Source organism: Dermacentor variabilis, chromosome 9 (assembly GCF_050947875.1).
Source record: "Dermacentor variabilis isolate Ectoservices chromosome 9, ASM5094787v1, whole genome shotgun sequence".
Taxonomy (NCBI): domain Eukaryota; kingdom Metazoa; phylum Arthropoda; class Arachnida; order Ixodida; family Ixodidae; genus Dermacentor; species Dermacentor variabilis.
Window position 1 is genome coordinate 46,123,534 of NC_134576.1, and position 22,678 is coordinate 46,146,211.

Genomic DNA, 22,678 nt, shown 5'->3' on the forward strand with positions numbered 1-22,678 from the left:
AGGGCCCTTCAGGACGGCTTGCGCGGTGGAGCCTAAGACTGCAAGAATATGACATTACTGAAACCTGCAACTCAGGACGAAAACACTCTGATGCCGATTGCCTATCACGCGCCCCCATTGACCCGCCGCCGCGAGATGACGAGGATGACGATGCCTTCCTCGTAATAATAAACGCGGAAGACTTCGCTGAACAGCAACGAGCAGACCCGGAGCTAAAAAGTCTCGTCGAGTACTTGGAAGGGCACACCGACGTTGAACCTGAGGCATTTAGGCGAGGATTGTCTTCGTTCTCGCTTCAAAACAACCTACTCGTAAAGAAGAACTTCTCACCAGGCTGCACCAACTCTTGCTGTTGTTCCCTCAGAGCTGCGTCCAGAAGTACTGCACACCCTGTTGCGTTGTGACGATCCGGCCGCGGGCATCTCGGACTCTCCCGGGCGCTATCGAGGGTACAGGAAAAGTATTACTGGCCGCGCCTGACCGCCGACGTCGCCCGTTACGTCAAGACATGCCGAGACTCTCAACGACGAAAGACACCACCGACAAGGCCAGCGGTATTACTACAGCCGATCAATCCTCCTTGTCGAACATTTCAGCAGATCAGGATGGACTTGTTGGGCCCTTTCCAACGTCAACAACCGGAAATATGTGAATCGTCGTGGCAACGGACTACCTCACACGCTTCACAGAAACGAAAGCTTTGCCAAAAGGCAGCGCAGCCGAAGTGGCAAAATTCTTCGTCGAGAACATCGTGCTGCGACATGGCGCCCCAGAAGTCCTCATCGCCGACAGAGGAACGGCCTTTACAGCGGAGCTCACGCAAGCCACTTTGCAATACAGCGAGACAATTCACAGGAGGACAACTGCATACCATCCGCAGACGAATGGTCTCGCGGAGCGTCTGAACAAGACCCTCGCCGACATGCTAGCAATGTACGTCGACGTCGAGCACAAGACGTGGGATGCGGTCCTGCCGTACGTAACATTCGCTTACAACACGGCGGTGCAAGAAACAACACAGATCACGCCATTTAAGCTGGTCTACGGCAGGAACACGACGACGACGCTCGACGCCATGCTGCCGCACATCACTGACGAGGAGAATCTTGACGTCGCTACGTATCTACAGCGCGCCGAAGAAGCCCGACAGCTCGCCCGCCTGCGGATTAAGAACCAGCAGAGGACCGACAGCCGACACTACAACCTTCGACGACGCTACGTCGAGTACCAGCCCGGCGACTGCGTTTGGACCCCAATACGCCGACGAGGACTTGGGAGCTTTTACACCTCTATTTCGGACCCTACAAGATCATCCGGCGCATTGGCACACTCGACTATGAGGTCGTACCAGACGGCATTTCGCTATCACAGCGGCGCCTCTCACTACCTGAAATAGTCGACGTTGTGCGACTTATGCCGTTTTACCAGCGCTAATGAACTTTGGGACTTTTGCGTAGCTGACTTTGGACTTCATTGTTTGGACTGTGTTACTTTGGACTTTGTTTCGTTTCGTTGTTTTGTCACTTTTGTTGAATAAGTGTCCTTTTGTGTTTCGCTCTCTTCTGTTTGTAGCATCGGGACGATGCTTTTTAAGAGGGGGTATTGACACATGTACCTGTTCATCTTTATCGGGTGACTGCGTTTCACCGCCTAACTAATGTTATCGCACTGTGCAGGACGCGCTTGCATGCATCGGAAGTTCTCGAATGTTATTGAACGTTCTATCCTCTGTCTTTAACCGAACGTTCTGTAGTCTGACTGCTTCTATGAGCGACGCCAATCGTGTAGAACTTTCGGGAAGACGCGCGAGCGCCAGCGATTACTCTGGAACTTTCGACGACTCAGGTGTGAAAGGCGACGCGCTTGCGCCGCACATCAGATTTTCGGAGATTGCCGATTGTGTTCGTCGCTGGCGTTGTCCTTTGAGTGTAGCCTGTTCTGCGGGCGCAGGTTCACCCAATAATACGCTAGCTTCGTCATTCACAGCATCGCTACTGTGTTCTTTACCGCCACCACTCCGTGACAATATGAAGTATAGTTATTACGCAGAAAGCGTCGCAGACTAATAAAAAGAGAAAAAAAACTGCACTGCAGAAAGCGCGCACTGAGACTTCTGCCGACAGGCCCTACTAGCTTAACTTCTGTAGCGTTGCCCGTTGGCTATAAAACCGAGTATAGTATAGGCTGAAGAAGCTGCGGAAGAGCAACCATCGGGCGAAGTCATTCGGCGCAGGCTCTGCTCGAGACTGACCTCGAAATGGTCGTTGTAGAAGAACAGGATGGAGAGCAGCGCGAAGATCTGCTGCGCGATCGTCGTTCCCAAGACCGCGGCCAGCACGGCGGGCGGATGCCGGTCCTCGGTGAGCGGCGGCCGGAGAAGGAAGTCCTTGACCACCAGCTCGCGTGCGACCAGCAGCCGGTAGGTGCGCAGCGGTGCCACCCCGGCCACGTGATACACGTTGCTTTTGGGTTGGCGCAGTGACCGAGTGAAAAAGCGCACCGTGGTGGTCGCAGCACTGCAGAGTACGCGGAAGTAGCTGCCGTCTGCCTTCACCTACCGCAAACAAAGGGAAACGACGCCGTCAGGTGTTGATGTGATGGTAATTAGCAAGAAATAAATACTTGACCTTTTTTGTTCTTATTTTTTTGTTCCTGCAACTGGCTCAGGTGTGTACAAGTGGTACATAGCTTTTGGTGTTGCGCGGCTAAGCACGAGGTCGGGGATCACATCCTGGCCACGGCGGTAGGATTTTGATGACGGCGATATGCAAACAAACACCCGTGCACTTAAATTGAGGTGCACGGTAGGGAACACCAGGTGGTCAAAATTAATCCGGAGTTTCGCACTACGGCGTGCCCCATAAGCAGATCGTGGATTTGGCACGTAAAATCCCTTAACTCAGTTCAATTGTACATATCGATATGCATATTGCATGATTATTTTTTAGCTAAACATATTCACAACTAATACCGCATATTTTTCTGTAACATTCTATATACTTGTATGACTGTACTGTAATGCAAATCGCCGTGTCATTGCTGTTGTACAGGTATAACCACAGCTCATTCGAGCTGCGCAGCTGCAGTTTTCTCTTGCCGCGAATCTTCTCGGTAAGCGCTCATTTATTTACGGCGACAATAACTGATTCGTTGATTATCTTGTAATGTGCTTACCTCTGGACTTGGCGACCACAGGTCGTCCAGCTGAACAGACGCGCCGAACCAAGCTAATCAGAATTGCGACTCCTAATGGCTCTCGCTTTTCAGTCGACTAAAACAACTGTAAACAAACTGTAAACGCGTAGGCGGAATGTGCAACTCGACATATGAGCCGTAAGCATCAGTGCATGCTCCGCAATGAGTATTTGTCATCGTCACTTTGAGTGCTGACGTGTTAGTGAAAGCTGAAAATGCCACTAGGCTTATCTGCCGCACGTGCTATAGCACCTGGATGGGGCTAACAGACCATCATGCCGTTCGCAGATGAGAATAATGGCACCAAGAAAAAAAAAGAAAAAAGGTAGAATTCATGCACGAAAAAAAAAATCAAGATACCGGCGCTTTTATTTTGAGTTATATGCAATTCGGGCGATCCAGACTTGTACAGGCTGCCAAATTCAAAGACACTGGATGACCGCTTGGGTGAAATCTCCCCTTTGCGTCCGCTGTGGAAGACAGGCGTCACGCCAAATTGCGAAAAATAGGCACAGAAAGCGTTACTTTGGTAATATGGCAGTGCCTCCCGTAGGAAGCAGCGCTGGAACCGATAGCGATATCGAGCGTTCTGCTGGAGCTCCTAGGGCGGTATTCTAGTAAAATACGCGGATCCCGCGCCTTGTGGGAATCCAAGTAAGCGAAGCTTTCCGTGCTGTTTCCTTTGTATGATCATAATTAGCGGTGGTTGAGAGCGAATGTTTAATTACTTCAAAGATTAGTTCAACATGAGAATGATGAATCAATATAAATGGTTACCTTGCGTGCACTACTACTGTTTGTATGCGTAGTACACACAGTACACACAGGGAGACGTGTTTGCTTCAGGCGTTGTTGGGCGCCATGGTTAATAATCTCTGAGAGAGTTCAGCATTATCAAGGCCTCACATGGCATATCGCATCGTGCCAGAAGTATGACACATTAATTGAATTATGGGGCTATACTTGGATTGTGAGGCACGCTGTAGCGGCGGACTCCGGATTAATATAAATGCCCTGGTATCCTTTAACGTGTCCCTAAATCTAAATGCACTAGCGTTCTTCTTTTATTTCGCCCCCGTCGAAATGCATCTGCTGTGGGCGGTATCAAACCCGCGACCTTGAGCAATGCCATAGCCGCAATGCTACCATGGAGGCACGGAAGTGATGGTATGACGTGCGACCACTTCTGTAGTGTCGCCTAGACCCTAGGGTGCCCTTTAACTTCAGCTTTGCTTCTGCACGCCCTGCGTGAGTTGTCTGCTTGAAAAATTTGCGTGGTGCCTATTTTTCAGAAATAGCAGGAACGTGAAGTATACCGTACGCTGAACTTAAATTTATTGACTTCTTTATCCACTTAAATTTATCCGCCCTCACCCCCATGTATGGGAATTGCGAGCCAAGAACTTCAAGGCTGTTACTGACTTGTTTCGCGACTGCGTCCGTTCTATCCCCTATCCTCTACCTCCTTCCGCCTTCTCCTCTCCACCATCCTATCTAGCTTCCCTCTGGACTTGCATGTCAGTAGAATGAAAAGCGCTGCAGTTTCTGCGATGCTTTTGCAGGGGGTCATGGATCATTAAAGCTGTGAAGATGGTTATGTTGCGACGCCTAGGGAGCTCCAGAAGACATTTGACGCATTCGACGCGGTGGGGTCCAAACAAGTTTCTCACGTCGTCTTTCCGCTCTGCCGCGCTCCTGTCATGTACACACACGCTCTAAAACAGTCCCCGACGCGGTGTGCAGGACAACAGCATCAACAGTGGGAATGCCGAAGCAAGGGGAATATAATTCTGTGCTTTATCACGCGGGGCGAAGCTTGTACTTATTTTTCTAGATGTTTTTTGTTTTGTTTATACTATAGAGCTGACCCAAAACAGGCTCCAAGCAGAAGGGACGACAAAGATGAATGTCTAAGAACAAAAAAAAAGGCCAGTGAAGGACAACCACATTTGCTCTTTCTTATTTGCTAATGAGAGTTTGGGAGCATAAACTTTTCTCCAGACTTCTCTTCGTTCGAAAAAAAAACCCTGCTCACTGGATATACCTCAAAAGTCCTTAGGCCATGCACTTGAGAAATCCTGCCGCGGACTCACCGGCAGAAACGAGTAAATGGCGTCCAGCACGGGCCAGCTGACGCTCATGTTGAGCGCGTTGACCGACATGAAGCGCGTGGCAGGCAACACCCGAGCCGCTGTGCTGGGTCCGTACGCAGCCACCAGAGCGCGCATCGACTCGCGCACAGAGTGCAGTGCCGTGAATGCCGGCGTCACGTCTGGTACCGTGTCCGTCTGAATTTTCCACACCACGAGGGGCATCACGAGGTCGACGGACTTGACGCAGGCTCGGACTACGTACGACACTCGCACTCCGGGACGCTTCCTGAATTGAATATATATATATATATATATATATATATATATATATATATATATATATATATATATATATATATATATATATATATATATATATATATATATATATATATAAACGAGGACGCCCGAGGAAACCTTCGCGTCTAGTAGAACGCAGGAAACAACGCGAGGAAGGGAGCAGACGGTAATTCCGGCGCTCACCAGAAGCCAGAAGCGAGCTTTCTTCACAATTCACTCACACACACAAACACACGCACGCACCTGGCCACCGCTTTCACCAAATGTGAACTTGGTATCACGTACAGCTCTAATATAAGACACTGGGAAATATGTTGTGGATAACTACCCTAAAAACCCCTTTCGGGCATTTGTTTAGAAACTGTTTCTCGCAACCTCTCGCTGACTAACTCTCTTAAAACTTCGCCCACACGTCACCCATAAAATGCCCCTTATTGCCTCAAAACGCCAACTCTCTTACTCGGAGAGTTCTTTGGGAGCTTTGGGCAAGCTTTCTACATGGTCCGAACACTGACCCACTTGTATAATTGTCTTTAAAGACTTTAATTTTAACCTTACTTCAGAGAAATGTAATCGATGTGCCTCGTTTGGTTTACCGAGAAGACCGGGTAAGCTATAGCTTCTCTTGTATAACGCACCAAAATGGGGAGAAAACGAGTATTCAAGGCATATTTTCGAAGCAAATAATTAACGTACATACTTTAAAGGTTCGGTGCCCGACATACACAGCATGACCCCTAGTGTCTGCAGATGTTGAAAGTGCTGCCATCTTTAATTCTACAGCAGCGGGAAAACGTCAGCGTGTAATACTACGCTTTTCAACAGACAGAAAACAGGGCTCGACAATGTGAATTGTAGCTCCTAATTAACTCACACACTTCAAAATCTACTTGTAGGTCACTACTAACGCATCTTCCCCCCGCCCCCCTTCATCCCCATTTATTTTATTGTAAACTCGGTGAGTGTCACAGCTCACCCAGCGCACCGTGAAAACATCGTATAAGACTTTCGAGCTCTTCTAGTCGCAATAAAAGCTTCACTGTAGAAGAGCGACAGACAAAATTTTGCGTCAGTGTCCCGTAATGACTTGTACACTGTGCTTCGTTCCAGTGAGGGCCGTTAGTATGCTGGCCGAATAAAATATGTGACTAGACGTGGCATAAGTGTTTTCTTGGTCAACCTTCTTGTATTGAGACTACACATTTGAGAATGGTGACGAACACTTCCTACTGCACGCATATCGTAGCAAAACGCGGTACGTTAGAAACATTCATTTAAGCTCTGAATATGTATATATTAGGGCTATTTATTTATTTATTTATTTATTTATTTATTTATTTATTTATTTATTTATTTATTTATTTATTTATTTATTCACATTACCTTACAGGACCATTGAGGGGCATTCAGTAAGGGTGGCAACAGTAATTACATGACAGAAATAGCAAAGTGCAACATCGTTATAGCATATTATTACGCAACGAATTCAGGTTATCACGGAATGTTTCACGATTGGAGATGGATGAAATGTGATCCGGGAGACTGTCCCAATATGCAATAGCTCTTGGCAGTGGGGATGAGTTGAATGGCTGCGTTTGACCATGAATGCGCATGAAACTAAGTGCGTGGTGAATGCAGACCACAGGAACAGAACCTGAGGTGTATGGCGGCATCGCAAAACATTGCCCAGTCAAGCGCTGCATAGCGACACAATAGCGATAACAAATTCCACATCTGAATGAACATGTCCAGCCCTGCGTCGCTTGGGCTGGGCACGTTCATTGGATGGTCAACATAGGTTGACGTACCCAATGTCGTCGAGCAAGGAGAAGAAGAGAAACCTCGACGCGAACGGGGTCACTGTCCAAACGGCGTAGGCGCCCAGCCAGAGCTTGAGCCTCTTGCGTCTCGCATCGTCCCCCATCAGCTGGTCGCGGTTGAAGGCTTCGTACAGGCGCGGCTGCAGGTTGACCAGAGCGTCGTCGTACCACAGCTGCGAGTCGTCCGGCAGCTCACTGTTGATGGCGAGGCGCAGCTCGCTGTCGTTGAGCGCTTGGTACGCCGGCGGCGAATTCTCGTCCCACAGGTCCCGTATCTGGGCGCGGGCAGGGACGCGCGCTGAGGGGAGGCTCGGCAGCTACGTAACACATTTGCTTCCATTCACAAACCGGCACCCTCACGTGGGCGAGCCCTCACCGGCACCCTCACTGATGGTGAGAGCCTTCCTCACCATCATGTCCTTCGCCCTCATGTGGGAGAGGTGAGGTTCAAGGGATGATCGCCTTCGCGAAGTGTGAGGTGTGTGGGAGAGGTGAGGTTCAAGGGATGATCGCCTTCGCGAAGATTGGTGAGTGTGAGGTGAGGCGAGGTGAGGGCGGACGTTGTGAAGTGATATTGCTGAGTCGACCATAAATATGATCGCTTTGGCGCAAACACGGAAGGACGGAAGGGAGAAAGGGGAGCCCCATGACACGTGAATTATTAGAGATGTTTCATATCGTTACGGTGGGAAAAGAGAACAAGGTCGTCGACAATGATGAGGACAAAGTGGCAAGAGCCTCTCGGGATTCTCGGCAGCTGTGTATATAAGCTTTGTAAATACAACGTGTAAATAGTTTTATACTCGTGGCATTTTTGTGGAGGTGCTGGGTTCGCGTCTTCGCCACGGAGCTCTGCAGCGGACGTCTCACCCAGGCTGGGACCATGCTTCCAGTGGAAGGCACCGCATCTGCAGCTGCAATGCCGACTACGCATACCCAGTAGGTTGCTCTACCTCAGCCGCAAGATCCCGACAAGTTCACCGGCCTCGATGGTGTTGACGTGGAAGAATGGTTGAAGATGTATGAGCGGGTCAGCAAGGAGAGCAGGTGGGATCCGACCATAATGCTGGCCAATGTCGTGTTCTACCTCGATGAAACACCGCAAACGTGGTGTTGTACACACGAGGCAGAGCCTCGTGTGTATAAACAAACAGTTCGCTGTGTTGAGAACCTTGGACCCCGCGATCGCACGGCATTTTTTTTCATCAAACATGCCCTTTTAAAAATTAATCAACTGTACGAACTTAAGCTCGCTATACGAGGCGAGGCGAACTCGAGAAAAATTCACTCATTTTTTATCAAAACCATCTCTCAAGTAACACCCAATACAATTTCAGGCATGACCATATTCGAGTTCCATTTTGTAGGACCAACTACGGTAGAAAACAACTAGCATACTTAGTCCCATCCTTCATAAATGCACATCCTAACACGATCTCTATCGCGCAAAACTTCAGATCATTAAAGTGCTTTAAAAGTGCCATGAAAAAATATTTGCTTTCCCTTTCTGATTGACATTGTGCTAATTGGTTTCTTGTGCGTTTCATGTACAATTATTGCAAGTGCGTTTCATATTGTGCTTCTATATATATATAAAGCTTTCTTGGTGTTCATATTACTCTGTTGATCCTAAACTGTTTCTCCTTAGAAAGTTGTACAGTGATTGTTGAATTAATGCGCGTATGTTTGCAATGTATGCTATGCATGTCTAATCCACGCTATTGATATGTGTGTATACTATCTATATGTTATAATATGCTACCTCACTGTTGAGCAATGTATGGGTGACACGGCCTTAGTCAGGCAGACAATGTACTGCCTTTAGCCTTGCCATCCAAGACCTTTACTGTGTCTAAATCAATGCTGAATAAATAAATAAATAAATAAATAAATAAATAAATAAAACCAGCTGGAACTTGTTGAGAGAAAAGCTGTCCGACGTTTTTGGTAATCCGACCGGTCGACAACTAGCCGCCAAGCAGCAACTCATCACGCGTGCCCGAACTGTTACCGAGTCGTATGTATCCTACATTCTGGACGTCCTAGCCCTCTGTCATGATATCGACACATCCATGCCCGAGGCGGACAAGGTTGGACACATTATCAAAGGCATCGCGGACGACGCATTCAATCTTCTGGTCTTCAGAAACTTATCGACTGTCGACGCCACCATGAAGGAATGCCGCCGTTTCGAGCAGGCGAAGAGTCACCGAATATACAGTCAGCTTACACGGCTTCCAAATACTGCAGCGACCTCTTCCTGTACCGGCCGATCTAGCTCGCCACCACCATGCGAAAACGTGACCCGAATTGTACGCCGCGAACTCGAAGCAGCGCTTCGTGCCTCGCCTCAACAGGCGTCTTGGAACAACACTGCTGAGACGATATCGCTGATCCAGTCGGTGGTTCGTCAGGCAATCGCTAATATGGGTCTTCCAAGCGCTTGCTCGTTCAGTCACCCTGACACCCGCCCTGCTCCTATGCCTCGATCCTATCGCAGTCCACCTCAGTGTCCGTTATCCCTACGCTACCAGGAATCCCTCGGACTCCCGTACACCTGACGACAGGCCGATCTGTTTCTGCTGTGGCCGAATCGATCACGTCTCCCATCACTGCCGGAGCCGTTGGCCATCCCCCCCTCCCTCCAAACACCTTCCAGAATGCAAGTTCGCCCCGAAGTTCCTCACCCCGTCGCTTCTACGCTGCTTCCGACGCCACTACCTCGACTCGCCGCTAGCTCGCGTGCCCTCTCCTCAACGTCGCCAGCCACGTCCGCCCCAGCTTCACCGCTCGCCGTCGCTGACCTACCCAGGACCACCCCAGCAGGAAAACTAGGCAATGCAGCACCTCGAGGTGGTGGTGCAATGTCGGATTGCAAAATCCGCCGCAAAATCCTCCTTTGCCTACGGCCAGCCGCCTACGACGCCATTTAAAGAAAATTGTCACGCGTGCCGTTACTCGGTTCGTACGAATCGCCGACGGTAGCACGGTGACCGTGGTCGGAATGTGTACTGCCCGTGTGAGTATTTCCGACCGCCATGCTGTCAATCTTTTCACTGTGCTTGACCAATGCCCCTTTGACCTCATCCTATGCCTAGACTTCCTCTCCGCCCATTCAGCGATCACCGATTGTTCTTCAAGTACTGTGCGTCTTGACCTACCTCTACTGGACGTTCCTCCAACACAACACGAAATTCGCCTAAGACCGACCGATTTTGTTCACGTCCCACCGCAGATCTTGCCGTACGCCGAAATGTCGCCTTCTACGCCAGTTCCCGATGGTCATTACATCTCCGCTCCCATAACTGCCATCGTTCTCACGCACAGCGTTACTGTCCAGCATACAATACTGAGGGTCACAGACAATCGCACGTACCTCCCTGTTGTGAATTTCGGGCTCGCTAAGCAGAGTCTGCCTAAAGATATCGCCCTGGCTACAATCACTGCCTTAAAAGTTAGTCGCGTTGATACCTTTGCCGTTGACGCTTCCTGTGAGCCTTTTCAGTCTGCCAAATGTACTGACAACGACATTAGGACAATGATTGCCCCGAATCTCACTACTGCGGAGACTGAACAGCTCTGCAGTCTATTGCTTGCCTACAAGGATACTGACACAAAGATGTGGGGCTCCCGCACCGCAGAACGGCGCGCGCAAAGGTCGGCGCCATGAAAGACGATGAAGTGCGTAAGCTGCACGCTCTTCTTCTGGCCCGCCATTAAAGGGAAGCATACATTTTGCAAGACTCCGTCTCCAACCTACGTTACATTTTTCTGGTGGAGGTGCTGGGTACATGCTACCACTCCCAGATCGAACACCGTCTACAAGCCCAGTACGAAGTCCGGTCGAGCTGACTTATGTGCACGTACGGACAAGCCGCTGACTTCAAGGACTGCCACCTGAGCACGAGCCGCTACCCAACCAAGTTAGAAGGATGAGTACGTCGGTTCCATCATCTTCCACGACCGCGCCGACCGAGCTCGCCCTCAACCAGCCGTGAATCCTCACGTCCTTCCATGGGGACACCTTCGAGGATGTAGAGGACTGGCTCGATCACTTTGAGCGTGTCGCAGAATACAACGGTTGGACTCCAGAGCGCAATCTACGCAACGCCTACTTTGCCCTCGAGGACTATGCGCGGACATGGTTCGAGAACCGTGAGGCAGCCCTATCGACATGGGACGAATTCCGACGGCAGCTAATCGGCACATACGCCAGCCTCGATCGCAAGGAGCGAGCTGAATCTGCAATTCAGGCGAAGTACAGCGGTCGAACAAAAGCGTCGCAATATTTGTTGAAGATATGTGCCGACTTTTCCGACGAGCAGATCCCTCCATGCCGGAAGAAAAGAAGCTCAGGAACTTGATGTGCGGTGTCAAGCAAGAGTTATTCGGTGGCCTAATACGCAATCCACCAAAGACCGTTGCAGAGTTTCTTGCGGAAGCCGTATCTATGGAAAAGGCACTGCAGCAGCGAGCACAGCAGTACAACCGCGACGTGTCGACCCTATTGCGGGACCCTCTCGCTATGTCCTTGGACAATACCGACGCCTTGCGGGAGCTCATTAGGCTTGTTGTTCGAGAAGAGCTTCAAAAGCTTCAGGTGGCTCCGGTATGGCTGAGGTCGTCCTGGCTCTGGCTGAGGTCGTCTGGGAAGAAATCAGGCAGGCAGTACAAAACTCGGAGCGCAGCGAGAAACCACAGTACGATATACGGCTGCCACAGCCTCGTATGTCGTATGCGGAAGCTGCGCGAAGTTCGTTGTCTCCGACTTTTCACGATGCGCGCGACGTCCCGGACTATAATGGTGTGCGCGCCGTTGAACAAGCAACTGGCGACTTCAGGCCCCACCACACGCCATTCATTGCCGAAACACGACCACCCCGCAAGAGTAACGTATGGCGCACCGCAGACAGCAGACTGGAGGCCCTTGAGTTTTCATTGCGGTGAAGCCGATCACCTCTACAGGGCGTGTCCTTACCGTCGAGCTGGGCTCCGTGGATTTTCTCTGAATGCGCCGTGCCCGCGCAATGGTGAACGCCCCCTGGAGATTGAAGCATACCTCGCGGACGCCAGGACCTCGTTTGCCCCACGATTCCGTGAACCCCAGCCACCGTCACCCGCCCGAAACAGGTCTTCCAGCCCCCTCTTCACGTCGAGAGCAACGAGGTGTCGCTCACCCAGCCCTGCCTCCCGGGAAGACTGAGTCCAGCGACCTGCGGAGGTGAGGTCGCTGACGTTGCGAACGCTGAAGATCCTCTACTACGACGACCGCGATATGACGTGATTGAGGCGCAGAGAAAGCAGTGTAATTCCGTGTCAATATCCTGCGACGTACCACTTACCATAGATGACCACGAAGTCACGGCGTTAATCGACAAGGGTGCGGACACGTCTGTTATGAGCCGGAATCTCGCGCGTATACTGAATAATGTTTCAACGCAATGGACCGGAACTCAGATTCGTACCGCAGGAGGGCATCTCATAACTCCAATGGGCCGGTGCACGGCGCGAGACAACATTCGGGACTTCACGCACAGCGGCGACTTCGTCATTCTTCCTGAATGTTCAAAGGACCGTATACTCGGCGTGGATTTCCTTCAGGCGAACGGTGCCATCATCGACCTGCAAGAGTCTAGAGTGAGCTTCGCTACCACGCAAGCTATAGCGAACAATAATGACAACTACCATGACGTCGCGCTTCGCGTAGCTGACGATCACGTCACGCTGCCACTCAATAGCAGCGTGCTTACCCTTGTCCGATGCGACATGGAGGACGACGCCGAAGGAATTGCTGAGGCGAACATGCCCCTGCTTCTTGAGCGCCACATTTGTATAGCCAGAGGGCTTCTTCAGGTGCGAAACAAATGTTAAGTCGTTTTGCTAACGAACTTTAGCAAAGAATATCGGCATGTACCGCGAGGAACGAAAATCGCATTCCTTCGCGAAATCACTGATGTAACTGACATTGCTACATTTGAAACCGCATCGTGTCAGCATACTGCGTTATACAGCCTAAAAGAACGGATTCACGTTAACGCCGCTCTGCCAGACCACCAGAAAGATCGTCTGCTGAGTCTCGTGAATGTATTTGCGGACTGTTTTTCAACGTCATCCAAAGTGCGGCGCACGTCCATTACAAAGCGCCGCATCATTACGGACGAGTCCGCACGTCCTGTCCGTCAGCATCCCTACAGAGTGTCTCCAGTGGAAAGGGAAGCGATCAAGCATCAGGTGAAAGAGATGCTCCAAGACGACGTGATCCAGCCGTCCACCAGCTCGTGGGCCTCCCCTGTAGTGTTAGTCAGAAAGACAACACACTACGCTTCTGTGTAGATTACAGAAAGTTGAACCGTGTCACCAAGCGCGATGTTTATCCATTGCCACTCGTCGACGACGCACTGGATCGTCTACAACATGCCAAGTTGTTTCCATCGTTGCATCTTAAATCAGGGTATTGGCAAATCGAAGTTGATGAACAGGATCGTGAAAAAGCAGCGTTTGTGACACCTGAGGGGCTCTATGAGTTCAAAGTTCTCCCCTTCGGTCTCTGTTCCGCACCTGCCAACTTTCAGCGGATGATGGATACCGTGCTTGCTGAACTCAAATGGCAAACCTGCCTCGTATACTCGGACGACGTCGTCGTGTTCTCGAGCACGTTTGACGAACATCTCGCATGACTCGAGAGTGTCCTTGCTGCGATTCATACTGCCGGCCTCACCACCAAGCCTGAAAAATGCTACTTCGGGTTCCAAGAGCTCAAATTTCTTGGCCATGTCGTTGGTCCTGAAGGCGTCCGACCAGACCCCGACAAGCTAGCTGCCGTAGCCGAGTTTTCTACCACCCACAGAAAAGAAGGCTGTCCAACGCTTTCTTGGTTTGTGCGCATATTACAGGCGCTTCGTCGAGGGATTCTCGAAAATTGCTGAACCTCTGACACGGCTCACACGCGACGATGTGCCTTTCATTTGGGCGGATGAGCAGCAGCAGTCGTTAAATGAATTGCGCAAGCTTTTGCAAGAGGCCCCAATACTTGCTCATTTCGACTAAGGCGCTGACACTGAAATTCATACTGACGCCAGCAATGCGGGTCTCGGCGCAGTTCTGGTGTAGTGGCAAGCTGGTGCGAAAAGCACCATTGCTTACGCAAGCCGCAGTCTCACCATGGCTGAGAAAATTTACCCAACCACTGAAAAAGATTGCTTAGCGGTTGTGTGGGCCATTAGTAAATTCCGACCCTACTTGTATGGTAGACCCTTTAGGGCAGTCAGTGACCACCACGCGCTGTGCTGGCTCACCAACCTCAAGGATCCTTCAGGCAGACTAGCACGTTGCAGCCTGCGCCTACAAGAGTACGACTTACAGTTGTCTAGCGATCTGGAAGGAAGCACAAGGACGCTGACTGTTTGTCACGCGCACCACTCCCTACGACGTCATCGGACTCTGACCATGACTTGCCATTTCTCGGCGTTATCGACGCCATAAAAATGGCTGAGCACCAGCGCGCTGACCCTGAGCTGCTGCCGCTGATCGAGCACTTTCAAGGAGTTGAAGGTGTTTTACCCCGCTCGCTCGTGCGCGGCTTATCATCATACTACTTGCACAACAACGTCCTTTGCAGGAAAAACTGCGGAAGCGGTCCCAATACGTACCTCCTTGTCGTGCCGTCAGCGCTGCGCCAAGACATTTAGAAAGCGTGTCATGCCATGCGCGGGATACCTGGGATTCGCTAAGACATTAGCAAGGATACGACAGAAGTATTACTGGCCCCGGCTTTATTCTTCTGTACAACGGTACGTGAAGACTTGCCGCGATTGTCAGCGCCGTAGGAAACCACCAGTCAAACCGGCCGGCTTTCTCCATACTGTAGACCCTCCTCAAGCACCGTTCCAACAAATAGCAATGGATCTACTAGGGCCATTCCCACTGACCTCTTCACGCAACAGATGGATAGTCGTCGCTACTGACTACTTAACCCGGTACGCCGAAACCGAAGCTATCCCTCAAGCAAACTCGTATGAAGTGGCCAAGTTCTTTGTACGCCACATCGTCCTACGACATGGTGCACCGTCTGTTGTCATCACCGACCGCGGTACAGCATTTACAGCGGAACTTATGCAGGACGTTCTCCAGCTGACGCATTGCTCTCACCGCAAGAGCACTGCGTATCACCCTCAAACCAATGGATTAACTGAACGTCTGAACAGAACGCTGGCAGATATGCTCTCCATGTATGTCGACGTAGAGCACAAGACGTGGTACGAGATTTTACCCTATGTGACTTTCGCGTATAACACTGCCGTACAGGAGACTTCACAGTTTACGCCGTTCGAACTTGTATACGGGCGCCACGTCACGCAAACACTTGACGCCATGCTACCTCTGGCTGATAATAGCCCGACCAGCGAACACGTAAAAGAGTTCCTACGAAGACCCGAAGAGGCACGCCAGCATGCTCGGTATCGTATCCGGAGCCAACAACATACAGACACCCTTCGATACAACCAGGGTCGACGCGACGTCCATTACAATACCGGCGCCTGCGTGTGGGTCTGGACGCCCGTCCGTCGCCGTGGCCTCTCGGCGAAGTTGATCCGCCGGTATTTTGGTCCCTACACGGTTACGCGCCGCCTCAGTGACGTGACCTACGAAGTCGTCCCCTGCAGTTCTGACCCCGGTTCGCTCCGTCGTTGTCCTCGCGCTGAAGTTGTTCATGTAGTGCGCATGAAACCATACTATGCGCGTACGTGGATGCCGAGATGCACCTGAAGAGCTCCGCTTCTTATATCGCTGAAAGAACTTTCTGACGCGACCGAGACGGTCGCTTTTCGCATGGGGGCAATTGACACAAAGATGTGGGGCTCCCGCACCGCAGAACGGCACGCGCAAAGGTCGGCGCCATGAAAGACGATGAAGTGCGTAAACTGCACGCTCTTCTTCTGGCCTGCAACTAAAGAGAAACGTCTCTCTTGTAACGCTCCGTCTCCAACCTACGTTACAATATATTCGACCTCAACAACTGACTCTTAGGCCAGACGTCACTTGTCAAACATCGTACACACACACGCGATAATCCATACATCCATCGGCGACCCTACCGAGTTTCAGCTTCGGAGCGGGCACGCCATCAAAACGGAGGTAGACAAGACGCTAGCGAAAAACATCATTGAGTCATCGTCAAGTCACTGGGCGTCCCCTGTCGTGCGGGTCAAAAAGAAGGACGGCTCGTGCAGATTCTGCGTTGATTGCCGCCATCTCAACCGCATCCCGAAGAAGGACGTCTACCCACTACCTCGTATCGATGACGCCCTCGATTGCCTATACGGGGCACAGTATTTTTGTCCATCAACCTACGGTCCGGATATTGGAAAATCGCTATCGATGATCTAGATAGTGAAATCGTGAAATACCGCGTTTTGTAACGCCTGATGGTCTTTACCACTTCAAAGTTATGTCTTTTGGGCTATGCAACGCTCCGGCTACCTTTGAGCGTATGATGCACTCGTAACTCCAATGATTCAAGGGGTCGACTAGTTTCTGCTACATAGATGATGTTATTGTGTTCTCGCCTCCATTCAGCACCCACATTGAGCATCTTTCAGCTGTACTTACCGCTTTTCGCAAGGCCGGTCTACAGCTTAACTACAAGAAATGTAACTTCGGCCACGTGAGATTACTCTTCTTGGACATGTCGTCAATGCGACTGGCATCCGACCGAACCTAGAGAAAATTCGCGCAGTGATAGAGTTCCCTGTTCACGATCCGCAAAAGATGTCCGAAGTTTCGTGGGCCTCTGCTCTTACTTCCGCCGCTTTGTTAAAAATTTTGCCACCACAGCATGCCCTTTCACAGATCTCCTGAAGTGTGCTGTTTTCATGGGGATTCTCTGAGGCCACCGCCTTTCACGCCTTACCACCATGCTCACCACCCCACCGATTCTCGTTGACCGAATAGAATCTGCTCCTACTGATCTATTGTTACGGTGGTTCGTTCTCAATTACGGGATATTGTACCGACGAAGTTTTCATCCTGACGGTTCTCCACTTCTCCTTGTCGTTCCTCAACACCTCCGCTTAACCGTGCTTCAGGAGCTCCCTGACGCCCCAAGTGCCGGACAACTTGGGTTTGCTCGCACTTACGACCGCGTGCTCCGCCGCTTTTACTGGACCGGCCTCACGCGCTCCGTACGGCGCTATGTAGCTGCTTGCAAGCCCTGTCAGCAGCGCAAAAAGCCAGCAACACTTCCCGCCGAGTACTTACAGCCGATCGACATTCCACCTGAGCCATTCTTTCGCATCGGCTTGGATCTCCTTGGGCCTTTCCCTGAGTCCAGCTCCGGTAACAGGTGGATCGCTGGTGGTACTGATTACGCGACGCGCTATCCACTCACTCGGGCACTTCCCACGAGCTGCGCAACCGACGTCGCAGGTTTCCTACTCCGTGGTATCATTTTAGTATATGGCACCCCGCAACAGCTCCTTACTGACCGAGGCCGCACTTTCCTCTCCCAAGTCATCGCCGATATCCTACGCTCATGTTCTACCAAGCACAAATTGGCCACCTCCTATCATCCCCAGACCAACGGCCTTACTGAGCGACTTAATCGGACCATTACTGACATGCATCGAAATACATTTCACCCGACCAAAAGAACTGGGGTGTGGCGCTCCCTTATGTCACGTTCGCCTATAATTCATCACGCCAATATACTGCTCGGTATTCCCCTTTTACTTGCTCTTCGATCGTGACCCCATATTACCCTTGGACACTTCACTCCTCTTGATAGAGGATTCGAGGACCGAGTACGCCGGCGACGCCATCGCCCACGCTGACCATGCCCGCCAGCTTGCCCGTACTCGTCTCTTGGCGTCGCAGGAATCTCAACGGCCCGCTTACAATCTCCGCTATTGTGACACGTATTTTTCACCAGGCTCTCTCGTGCTACTTTGGTCCCCTTGTCGCCGAGTAGGGCTCCCCGAGAAACTTCTTCCGTGCTACAAAGGCCCTTACCGTGCTCTTCGTCAAATGACGAACGTCACTTTCGAGATAATCCCCGAGACCTCCGCATTGCCACCCAGTTCCACATCACCTGACGTCTTACATGTCTCTCGGCTTAAGGCTTACTGTGTCCTTAGCGATTGCCCCGTCTGAAGCACCTGGACAGTGCTTTTTCTGCCGGGGGTCGTGTTACGGTGGAAAAGAGGACAAGGTCGTTGACGGTGAAGAGGACGAAGTGGCAAGAGCCTCTCGGGATTCTTGGCAGCTGTGTCTATACGCTTTGTAAATACAACGTATAAACAGTTGTATACTCATGACAATATTAAAGAGGGAGGTCCGTCTTGTATTAGCGACACACCTTTGTTTTACTTTCGCATGGTGTAATTAGGGTGTTGCGCGATTGAAGCTCTTTTGTATGTTGTGCGTTCGCCTGCTTGTATTATGTTGCAATGTTATACAATAGAGAATAAACAGTCGAAAGTTGACGCTCCTCTTCTTACCTTCCGTCCTTCCTTGTTTGAGCCAGAGCGGTCATATTTATGGTCTACTCAGCAATGTGAACATTCCTATGGACTCCGATAACGGCGAGTAATGGGTAGGCTGCGGTAGGGAATGGTCATAGGAGGAGTCGTACTGGCGTCAGGGCGATTAATAAATCAGGCGGTGGGGATGCTAAAGTTAGCGACTTCCTGGCGAACCACAGACGGAATTAAGGATACCGTTTTGGTGAAAAAATGCAGCTTCGAGTTCGCGACGCACAACACGAGTCACGTTGTCGCATGAGGGCGGCAGGCTGTCTTGATCCATGCAGGAGGATGCCGCGGTGGTATACGAAAGGCGGGGAAAACTGAAGGGCGACATGGCTGTTTAGCTCAGAACAGCGGCAATCTTTTATGATGGTTGTGGACAGTAGAAACGCTGTGAAAAACTATTTAAAAGATGTATTTGCATATATAGAAATTTCTCGGAGACGGAAAAGAGCTCAACCAGGTTGTGTCAACTTTTCGACGTCTTCAGGACCATCGTTGGTCGCCGCTTCGCCTCACCGTAACGAATGTTCCATTCAAGAGAAAGTCCAAGTTCGTGAGATTTGTGGGCCAAGAAGACCTATCTGGGTCTGATTAAGTGAGTTCGAGTGAATGCGGCTGAGTAGAATTTTGCGGAGCTTGAGTCTGAGTGAGCCTGGCTGATTACAGTTCTGGCGAGTCTCTTTTCGGGTGTTACCACTTGAGTAGAATTTCGGTTAGTCTGAGTCGGAGTCAGCTTTAAGCAAAAAATCTAATTTGCGAGCGTGTCTGAGTTAGCTCCGAACACTCGAGGAGAGATGTTGGTAGAATTCGCGAAAGGAATAAGCTGCAAGTAATGAACACCTTCTTCAGGAAGCGTTGGAACAAAAACTGGACCTGGCAAAGCCCTAATGGTGAAACAAGAAATGACATTGATTTCACACTTTCTGACGATGCTAGCATAGTGCTGGATGTAGAAGTATTAGGTATGGTAAAGTGCAGTGGTCATAGGTTAGTGAGGACTAGGATTCACCTCAATTTGAAGAGAGAAAGAGTGAAATTCATCAAGTAACAGGCCAACCTAGACGCAGTAAGGCTAAAAACAGACCAATTCAGGTTGGCACTTGCAAACAAATATGCAGCCTTAGAATATAGCGATGATGATGACATAGAGGTAATGAATGAAACCGTAACTAGGCTGGCTTCAAAGGCAGCACTTGAAGTGGGACGTAAGGCACCAAAGCAACCAGTAGGTAAGCTTTCCCAAGTAACAAAGGACCTAATAAAGAAACGACAAAGAATGAAAATGTCCAACTCAATAGATCAGATAGAATTCCCGGATTTGTCAAAACCGATCAACAAGGCGAAGCTATTATCCGAAACTATAGCATGAGAAAGACTGAAGAAGCCACGAAAAATGGACACAGCCTGAAATCAGTGAGAAGGAAACTTGGCCTAGGATAGACCAAGATGTATGCACTGAAAGATAAGCAGAGTTATATCATTAGCAATCTCGATATATAGTAAAAGCAGCGGAACAATTCTATACTGACCTGTGCAATACCCAAAGCAGCCATGATACCTCCATTTAAAGTACTAATGAGCAGGTTACAGAGGCTCCTTCTATAACTAGCGATGAAATTAGAAGGCCCTTGCAAGGCATGAAACGGGCGAAAGCGGCAGGGGAAGATGGACTACCAGCCGATTTAATCAAATATGGAGGAGTCATAATGCTTGAAAAACCAGCGGCTCATTATGCAAACTGTCTATCGACTTCAACGGTCCCATAGAAATGGAAAAATGCCAACGTTATACTAATCCACAAAAGGGAGATGTTAAAGAATTGAAAAAAATATAGGCCCATTAGCTTACTTCCAGTGTTATATAAAATGTTCACCAAGATAATCTTCAATAAAATCAGGGCAACACAGGACTTTAGTCAACCAAGGGAGCAGGCATCTTTCAGGAAGGGATGCTCTACGATGGATCACATCCATAACAGCAATCAGGTAATCGAGAAATCCGCAGAGTACAATCAGCATGGCTTTCATAGATTACGAAAAGGCGTTTGATTCAGTGTGGTACCAGCAGTCATAGAGGCATTGCGTTATCAAGAAGTACAGGACTCTGTCTCGTACGCTTGGAAATATCTTGTAAAGTATCTACAGAGATTCCACAGCTACCCTAATTCTCCACAAGTACGAAGACACCTGTAAAGAAAGGGGTCAAACAAGGAGACACAATATCTCCAATGCTATTCGCTGCGTGCTTGGAAGAAGTATTAAACTGGGAAGGCTTAACAGTAAGAACCAACGGCGAATATCTCAGCAACCTTCGATTTGCAGATGACATAGTTGTATTCAGCAACACTGCGGACGAGTTACAACGAATGATTGAGGACCTTAACAGGGATAGTGTAAGAGTGGGGCGGAAGATTAATGTGCAGGAGACAAAGATAATGATGAGTAGCCAGGCAAAGAAACATGATTTCAAGATTGGAAGTGTGCCTCCAGAGTCTGTGAAGGAGTACGTTTACCTAGGTCAACTAATCATACGGAACCCTGACCATGAGAAGAAAATTCCCAGAAGAAAAAGATGGGTTGGATCGTATAAGGCAGACATTGTGAAATCTTGACTAGAAGCTTACCTTTTTCATTAAAAAAAAGGTGTACAATCAATGCATTTTACCGGTGCTGACATATGGAGTGGAAACTTGGAGGCTGACGAAGAAGTTCGAAAACAAGTTACGGACCGTGCAAACAGCGTTGGAACGAAGAATGTTAGGCGTAACCTTAAGGTAGACAGCAAGAGAGCGGTGTGGATCAGAGAGCAAACAGGAATAGCCGATATACTAATTGACATTAAGAGAAAGAAATGGAGCTGGGCAGGTCATGTACTGCGTAGGTTAGATAACCAGTGGACCATTAGGGTCACATAATGGGTGCCAGGAGACAGGAAGCTCAGTCGAGGACGACAGAAGACTAGGTAGGGTGATGAAATTAATTCGCAGGTGTTGGCTGGAATCGGTTAGCGCAGGACAGAGGTAATTGGGATCACAGGGAGACACGTTCGTCCTGCAATGGACATAAAATGGGCTCATGATGATTTTGCCGACCTATGGTCAAGGGTCTAAAAGCAGAACAGCGTGGCAAGCTTTGACAGTAAGAATGACACTAGACAATCAGTGTTGTAAAATAAGTTTGCGGATTGAGCAAATGGGTTATGTGAAGCTGTAGAAAACGTAGGAGAAAGATGGCAGCCTTTTCAGCGTGAGGGTGAGGACGAGTGTGAGGGAGGGCGGTCAGAATTTTCAACTTGAGGGTGAGGTGAAGACAGTACTAGCGCCGTGTGTGAGGGTGAGGGAGGAAAAAAATGAGAACATTTGCGCAAAGCCACTAGGCCATCACGGTGGGTTCTGTATAGCTGTCTCGTGCATCAGTACAGTTTGCTATTACCCTACCTCTAGAACCAGCCCACCTTCCTCGGCAAGAAGCCAACCGAGCGGGCGGGGAGCAGACACACCCAACCCCCGGAAAAGAAAGCGTAGAAAATTTAGCTTTATTATTTGAAATTATGCTCTTGGAGGTGTATGATTTAGCTGACCTGTAAACATCTTTGCAAACATCACTTACAGCGCCTACATATACAGGGACAAAAGGAACGACGAAGACAAGTGCTTGTTTTCGTCGTTCTTTTGGTCCCTGTCTATGTATACGCACAGTAAGTGATGTTGGCAATGGAATAGCAACTAGCCTGTACCCAAACCCTG

The 22,678-nt window shown here is 49.8% G+C and overlaps 1 protein-coding gene across 1 annotated transcript in view; it reads right to left on the minus strand.

Annotated features, from left to right (window-relative positions):
* The window catches only part of LOC142558330 (uncharacterized), a 68,625-nt gene that overhangs the window by 15,870 nt on the left and 30,077 nt on the right, over positions 1 to 22,678 (minus strand). Inside the window, exons 5-7 of the mRNA XM_075670477.1 lie at positions 7,397 to 7,683; positions 5,289 to 5,574; positions 2,252 to 2,554 (exon numbers count right to left, since the gene is read on the minus strand). Coding sequence (XP_075526592.1) covers positions 2,252 to 2,554; positions 5,289 to 5,574; positions 7,397 to 7,683 — 876 coding nt within the window. The remainder of the gene's footprint in view (positions 1 to 2,251; positions 2,555 to 5,288; positions 5,575 to 7,396; positions 7,684 to 22,678) is intronic.